General features: G+C 39.4%; 1 protein-coding gene across 1 annotated transcript in view; it reads right to left on the bottom strand.

Annotated features, from left to right (window-relative positions):
* Positions 1–793: 793 nt before the first annotated feature.
* mrps9 (mitochondrial ribosomal protein S9) overlaps positions 794–8,245 on the bottom strand; it is a 26,201-nt gene continuing 18,749 nt past the window's right edge. Inside the window, exons 7-11 of the mRNA XM_014016105.1 lie at positions 6,051–6,126; positions 5,791–5,959; positions 4,666–4,774; positions 3,930–4,099; positions 794–1,001 (exon numbers count right to left, since the gene is read on the bottom strand). Of these exons, the coding sequence (XP_013871559.1) occupies positions 910–1,001; positions 3,930–4,099; positions 4,666–4,774; positions 5,791–5,959; positions 6,051–6,126 (616 nt within the window). The 3' untranslated portion in view covers positions 794–909. The remainder of the gene's footprint in view (positions 1,002–3,929; positions 4,100–4,665; positions 4,775–5,790; positions 5,960–6,050; positions 6,127–8,245) is intronic.

Raw genomic sequence — 8,245 nt, 5'->3', positions numbered from 1 at the left:
TTTAGATTAAAATCTTATTTTGGTTATTCCATTTTCAGGAGTTCCATCTGATCCATCATTCTCAAACCTGAGAACGTCAACATCTTCAGTTTGTCGATGCCTCTGTCTTCAAACCATACAACAACAAAGCTGGTCTCACTACTTTCTTGTAAAACTTTCCTGTCAAACTTTTGTCCCAAATAACTCGAGGGGGAAAAAAATCCACCCACTCCATCATGCCTAAACTCTCTTTACAATATTCCAWGTTTTCCTGGACAGTACCCCAAAGTCCTGCACCTTTGTGACCTCTGCTCCCATACCTACACCTCTCCTCTTCCACCTGTCTGACACTGTCCTGCTGTCCCATCATATGCTTTTTCTAAATCTACAAAATATGAAATTTTTTCTGACCCTCTCTGTTCTCCATCACCATTCTCAAAGAGAAGATGGTGTCTGCAAAGCGCTTTCTTGGCATTAAAAACCACACTGCTGCTCACAAGTAGTCACCTTTCATTCAAGTCTGGTGTCCACAAATCTCTTCCAGACTCACCCTTATTCTTAAAAATTGACACTTGAACTTCTTCATTCCTCTGGCATTTTCTCTCGCTCTCAAAAATACCATCGAATCACTCTCATCTTAGACATCACCATGCCTGCACTGATGCGTCATCAAGTCCAACTGCATTCATCCTCTTCAAATCTTCCTGGTCCGCATTTAAATCTAGTCTAATCTGTGAGAGGGTTGCAAACAAAACTAATTTATCCTCATTACTAATCATAGAAATTATTACATTTTCAATAAAACCATCATTCGTACAACAGATACTTGCATTTTATTCTTTTACACATTTATAAACAGTGCACTTTATCCATCTTTAACAGCACAGCGCCATCTGGCGGCTGAAAAAGTTCACTGCAGCTTCTGGTTCTTCAGCGTTTCAACCAGGGGAACTTGCGTCGAGCTCCCTCCTGGCCGGGCTTCTTCCTCTCTCTTACTCGGGGGTCAGGTGTCAACAAGCCAGCTAGGACAAGAAGAGAAAAGAAGTTTTCAAATGTTTTCTGGCATGTTGGTCGTCAGTTTAACCAGGTCAATCTTTCAGTAGTTCTTGTGGACAGAGTCTAGTTTTAGTAAAAACTGCCATACATGCAATACAGTTTAAGCCAAGTAACATTTAAGACCTTTTAAGACTTTTTAATGCCAAGTGAAATGAAATTTACGACCAATTTCGTAATAAACACAAATGACATTAACAAAAACTGGCAGAAATTCATGAATCAAAGTATTTTTGGTAGAAGTAATCAAATATTGTCCTGATGCATCTCAGTAATCCAGGTAAAAAATCAAAAAGAAAAAAATTGTATAGGTCTTCTAGACGGGTTCTTCTCTAATGAAACGTTTCGTCTCTCCTCCAAGAGACTTCTTCAGTCTGAGAGTTTCAGGCAAAATTCAGGCTTTTCAGCCCTGCCTCCGTGTGACTGATACTCACATCACATGGCAATCGTTGACACCTAATTAACACCTATTGTTAACAGGGGGTGGAGTGATACTGGCAATAGCAGCGCTGTAGGAGGGGGACAACTGAAAACGGAGGCCTCCACCTCTGTTTAATGATGGACGGTCTTTCTTCACAAAAATGGCTTCTTTTACACCTCTCTCAAACCAACGTTCCTCTCTATCAAGAATGAGAACATCCTCATCTCTGAAATAGTGACCGCTGGCCTGTAAATGAGTGAAAACTGCAGAGTTCTGGCCATTAGATGTAGCTCGCCTGTGTTGGGACATTCTTTTGAACAGTGGCTGCTTTGTTTCCCCGATGTATAACTGGTCGCAGTCCTCCTGGCACTTAACAGCATATACAATATTGCTGTTTGTGCCGGGGCACCGGATCTTTGGGGTGAACCAGCCTTTGCCGTAATGTGTTTTGGGGTTTGAAAGCCACTGGGACATCATGTTTAGAAAATAAACGTCTCAGTTTCTCCGAAACACCCGCAACATACGGAATAACCACTGGTTTGGGTCTGGGTTTGGGGTCTTCATTTTCACCTGAAGGTTGCATGGAATCCTGTCTGTGTTTCCTGTCTGCTTTCAGGAAAGCCCAGTCAGGATAACCACACTGCTCCAGGGCCTGTCGTGTGTGTGATTTCTCTTTCTGCCTGGCTCCTGGGTTTGTAGGGACACTGTCTGCTCTGTGGTACAGAGTCCTGATCACTCCTAACTTGTGTTCCAGTGGGTGGTGGGAGTCAAAACACAAATATTGGTCTGTGTGGGTGGGCTTACGATACACGCCAGTTTCCAACCGTCCTCTATCCAAAACCGAGACATCGCAATCCAGGAACGCCAACCTGCCGGTTTTTACATCCTCTCATGTGAACTTAATATTTTCATCCAGAGTTGATGTGATCAGTGAAATGTTGGACTTTTTTTTTCAAATATTGCTAATAGACCAATTGTTTTTATCCACATCAAACTGCTTTTTCATCAACTATAGCAGAAACATTCTTAGCAGTCAGTTTTAAACTTAATTTAATTTCTGGAGATCCTCTAACAAATCCAAAATTTGGAGTTTTAGGACCCACAGTGGGTTCTTAACCCCAATTTGCTGTAGATAAAACCTTAAAGTGCCTGTGACATCAAATGTTTGTAAGAAAAGTGAATGTATTTTTGCAAAGACAACATTATTAGCATATTACAAAAATAATTTCTCATTGCTCGGATGGACAATTGAGATATTTGCATGTGAAATAACAGGAAGTGATGTCAAAGAGGAATGTCTGCATGTGAATATTTAAAAAAATTAATGTTACAAATTACTTTAATACTTGAGATGAATTAGAGTCATCCTATTTACAATGTATTAACATTTGTAAGTCTTCTGAAAGACTAATTTAAGACATTTTAAGGCTGATTAAGGCCTTATTTTTGGACTGAAGCATTTAATGACTTTTAAGACTTTTTAAGGATCTGCAGGAACCATATGATGGATGTTAAAGCAACTTTTAAAGTACTTAAGATGGATATTCATCTAAGACTGGTTAATTTTCAAGATGGCCACCACGGCTAATACACCTGAATTTCCCTGTGCAGGACAATAAAATCTGTTTCTGTTTCTATTCTATTCTATTCTATTAGGCTGCACAAAAATGTCTATTGCTCTGTCTCATGGCAGGGGTTGCAGCACATGCAGACCACACTCTTCAACGTCTGAGTAGACTGAATATAACAGCTGTGAAATGAGACCCTCTAGTGTTTGGATGAAGTATGTTTGCATGACCTCATGGTGAGACATTTTACATCACATCACCCATAAAGGTCCAAAATTTAAAATGTGTTGAAATGTATTCACACGTCTTTTTCCCAGGAGTTACAACTTCAACGAATTCAATGCTTTTATTAAAAACGTTACATATAAATACACAAAAAACATYATTAATTTGAGTTTAGCTCCAGTATCAGCTCTATAGCTTTATGATAGTATTATGAAACTTTCTTTTAAAGCGGCTCCGGTTGCTATTTAGATTTTAATATATGTTCTGTTTAATTTTACTCATGTGGCGTTCACTGTTCATGTTCATTGTTACACATGGTCTGCTCAAAACGTGTATTGTACTTGTACAAAAGCCTGTATGATGTGTATAAATAAAACAATGGGGGAGGAAAGCTCCAGTATCAGTACTTGTAATTGCACGTTATTTAACATCTCACACAGCTTAAGTTTTATCAGCTGTCGCTAAATAATGTGATGTAACCTGCCTACACACTATAGAAGACTTTAACTCAAATAATTTTACAATCACTGAGCTAAAATTGATCCTCGACACACTATGAGAGTTGCATTAGATTGTGAATAACTGGGTTTGGCGTAAACGGCTAAAACTTCGTCTYCTCTTAGGATAAGATGTGAAATGTTCCCTCCGATCTGCTCATCCTGGGAGAGGTGAAACCTGCGCACCTTGTCTCATATGCTCCGCCTCCCTCTCGGACACGAAGCTGAGCAGTGCTCGGGAGATGGCGAGCCGCAGCGCCCCCGCCTGGCTCGACCTGCCACCGCCGCTCACGGTGCACTCGAGGTCGAAGCGGCACAGCATGTCCACGAACTGGAGCGGGAACATCAGCTGCTCTCTGAGCGGATGGGGGGAAGAGAAAGAGAGAGAGAAGAAATGACCAGCAGATAACAAAACAGGAGGCTGAAAAGCCCTGAGCAGGGGGGAGGKGGTGGAGCGGTGCTATTTAGCAGATAGTGGTATCGACGGAGGCTTAGCTAATTTAATGTCTGGTTGGGTGACTTTTTCAGACGAGCACAGAGGATCCGAAGCAGTGTGAAAAGCTTTCTTTTTACAATCTTAGAGGAACTTCTGACTCAGCAACACTCTGAGTGTGTCTGTGTTCTGGATGGCGTCTCAGCCTGAATGGCCTGCGGCTGCTGACAAAGTCAATTGTCACCTCTCTGCTCCAATTACAGCCCGTTCTCACACGGCGTGACAACACCAGCTCCGGACACTCACACACAGTCACTCAGCTGTGTAATTAACTCACTACAAGGAGATAAAAAAAAACAGGCGATGCTGTGAAGAGTGAAAAGCTGCTTTCTTTTTCTTTTTAAGGGAAGCAGGAACTAAAATGCCTCATGTCTTGCATTTTAAGGAAAATAATATCAGAATAAAATGCCCCACAGCTTACACAGCTACCTGTCTTGTGGCTCATGGAAGTACTGGATGAACGGCAGGCCGTTAATGGTGACGTTCCCTGAACCACAGTCCCGAAGAACAACAGATGATCTAGACGTCTTCCTCTGACCTGAAAGTGAACACAGATGAACCAAGTTGTCCTTTTCTCAAAATGTTTGCTAAAACCATAACTGTAAATATTAAAACAAGCTGAATGTTTTGGTTTTGGGGTGTATTTCCTGTCATTTTAATAAAATACAATTACTTTTAAAGCACATTACTGCTTTCCAGGACAAGCTGCAATAACTTCAGACATCATAAATAACGATCAAAGCAAAAAACATTACACCCTTCCAAAATAAAAGTTGAAATAAATATTTCAAGTCTGGTAAAATGTGTTAAGCTCAGTCTATGTGCATTCATTGAGATTTTTCTTTGATTTAAAGTTATTTTTATATGCATTTATTTATATTTGGCATCAGTTTGTCATTTTTTTCAATCTTTTACATTTGTTTTCTGAACTATAATGTTTTTATGTGTTTTAACTTAATTTCTTGTTACTTGTTAATTTGTTTGTGGCGGGAACAAATCACCAAAAAGTTAGCTTTACTAACTCATATGCTAACTAAAAATATAGCTTTGCTAACGTTAAACATGTAAAAAATAAAATTGCAGTAGCATCTAATGGCTAACCGCTAAGATGACTAACACAAAGCTGTTGAAGACTTGAAGACGTCTGAGGATTTGGAGATTCCCCACAATTCTTGTGACCTCATTCCTGGTTCTCCTACAGTCATTTTATACATCTGTAACATTCTTAAACAAATTAAGTAAAACCTTTGTTAGCAGAGTTGGCAAAATCTAATTTAGAGGAAGCTACTTGGTCTGCAAATGTTCGATGATTGGTGGAACCACGCCCACCACTGTAAATTGTTTAGTGTAGATATTTGGAGTATTTGTGATGCTTTGCAATTGTATTAAATCAAATAAAATGTTGATAAAATCAGATTAATATTTGCTTAGTGTTGAACTAATCTCTCTTTTTTTAGATTAATATTAAACTCTAGTTTTAACAGCTAAAAACWGTTCAACCATTGTTATTCCATCATGTATTTAAGAACAGCTGCTCCTTTGATGTGTACTGACCATCGCTGGTGCTGAAGGCCACGCCCTTATCGTCCCTCTGCAGAGGCGGCACGAGTTTTTTTGTGGACTTGGTCTCCAGCACTCTGCGGTACTGCATGATGAACGGCTGCTCCAGGCTGCAGTATGGCATGGACAACAGGCGCGTCATCAGCTGGATGAAACGGTTGTACTGATGGTAAAAAAATAACAAACAACACAAGCGTCAGATTCTTTAGTAACSTCAGGCCAGAAGAGGATAAAAACAGAAGGGTTGTTCTTACATCATCAGTAGAGACGTTTTCCACCAATAACACCTCCAGTTCCCCCTTTGTGAGCCACCTGCTTGTTCCTAAGGCACTGATGGAGACAGGTGAAACATTTTTGTATGTTCTTGAGTGGAAAATGATTTGGGTCACTAATGAGCAGTTGGAGGCAGCAGATGCAGGTTCACCATCTCTTTTAATCCTTTTCGACTTGTCATCAGCATTTAACACCATTGATCACAATATTCTCCTCAACAGTCTCTGACTCTACTGGGCTACATGATACTGTTCTTCACTGGTTCTGGTCCTAGCTTTCAAACATGTTGCCATCGGAGGAGACAAGTCGAAGAGTCAAACTGTTACTCRTGGGGTTCCTCAAGGGTCAGTCCTCGGCCCTATTTTCTTCACAGTAAACTTGCCAGTTCTTGGTCAAGTCATCAGCCACAGTGGAACATCCTTTCACTGCTATGCTGATGACACTCAACTTCACATTAAAAACAGCTCGTCACGCATCTGCTTCTTCCTCTGCTTCACCCACATCATCACTCTCCACACTCATTGCCTGTCTGGAGGATGTGAAGTCATAGATGAACAAAAATTTTCTCCAACTGAGACAGCTCCAAAATTAAAGCCACGTTAATTGTCAGTCTCCGTTAGCTGCGGTAATCTCCCATTAAAGCTATAACATGTTCTGGTCAGGACATCACACTCTCCTCGACTGCCACCAAACTTGGTGTCCGACATTTTGTTTGATGTCCCATCTGAGCAAAACCTCCCTTTTTTCATCTCAAATCACTGCAAGCCTCTGCTCATCACTATTGAATCTTTGTAACTATRTCACCTAGTCACGTGGGAACACCATGATGGATGTCAAAAGTGAGGGAGCAGAGTACTGAACAGACTGATTGCGATTGGTTTTCAAAGTTRTTTTTTGCCGTGGCTTCTACAACCCCTGGCAAAAAGTATGGAATCACCAGTCTTGGATGAACACTCATTCAGACATTTCATTCTGTAAAACAAACTCAGATGAAAAACATGATACAATAATAAGGTCATTCYAAAGTGCAACTTGTTGGCTTTCAGGAACACTCAAAGAAATGAAGAGAAAACATTGTGGAAGTCAGTGACTGTTACTTTTATTGACCAAGCACAGGGAAAAAAGTATGGAATCACTCAAATCTGAGGACAAAAGTATGGAATTACTCAAATTGGAGGCATAAAATAAGAACAAATGGATGCCTGCCTCAGATTAGATCTGCTCGTTAGTCTGCAGTTAAAAACACTTGCAGTCATGACACCTTGGAGGCCGCTGGACGAAGTGGAGTGCCAAGAACCATGACTCCAACAAGAGAAATGTCTCTTGAAACAAAAGAGAGGATTGTGAAACTTCTTGAAGAGGTAATTCTTCACAAATGGTTGCTAAAGACGTGGGCTGTTCACAGTCAGCTGTATCCAAGATATGGACCAAATACAAACAGCATGGAATGGTTGTTAAAGCCAAGCGTATTGGTAGACCAATAAAGACATCAAAGCATCAAGACAAACAACTTAAGGCCATTTGTCTTGAAAACTGAAAAAGTACAACTAAACAGATGAAGCATAAACAGGGTTCCTACAGTTTAAGGAAAGTTAAATTTAAGACTTTTTAATGCCAAGTGAAATCAAATTTAAGACCAATTTCACAATAAACACAAATGAAAAAAAAATTAAACTGTGGCAGAAACTCATGAATTAAAGTATTTTTGGTTGTATTACTTAAATTTGCAAATGGACCAATTGTTTTTATCCATATCTAACTGCTATTTTGTCAAATATAGCTAAAAAAAAGTCAGTTTTAAACAATTTAATTCCTCAAAATCCTCTAATGACCCAAAGTTTGGAGTTTTAGAACCCACGTGCCTGTGATGTAGTGCTGTACCAAACGATCATTTTCTAATCGATTAATCTAATTTTTTTGATTAATCAATTATTCTAATAACAAATCTAAAAGTTATTCTGATGTGAGTGCACTGGATATTTAAAATGTTTTCATCAAATTAACAAGAACAGTTCTTTAATATTGTCATATTTTCTGTAAGTTTTTTCATGGACACAAAATATGCACTCTAGAGTCAATTCTTTAACAAAAAAAGCTTAAAAGATTTAACATCAACATAAAATCTCAACCAAAGCATATAAAATTCAAATAAAAGAAATATAGTGCAAGATGTTAA

The sequence above is a fragment of the Austrofundulus limnaeus genome, unplaced genomic scaffold, assembly GCF_001266775.1.
Source record: "Austrofundulus limnaeus strain Quisiro unplaced genomic scaffold, Austrofundulus_limnaeus-1.0 Scaffold138, whole genome shotgun sequence".
NCBI classification, from domain to species: domain Eukaryota; kingdom Metazoa; phylum Chordata; class Actinopteri; order Cyprinodontiformes; family Rivulidae; genus Austrofundulus; species Austrofundulus limnaeus.
Note: the sequence above shows the minus strand (reverse complement) of the source record. Positions and strands in the feature narration are given on the sequence as shown.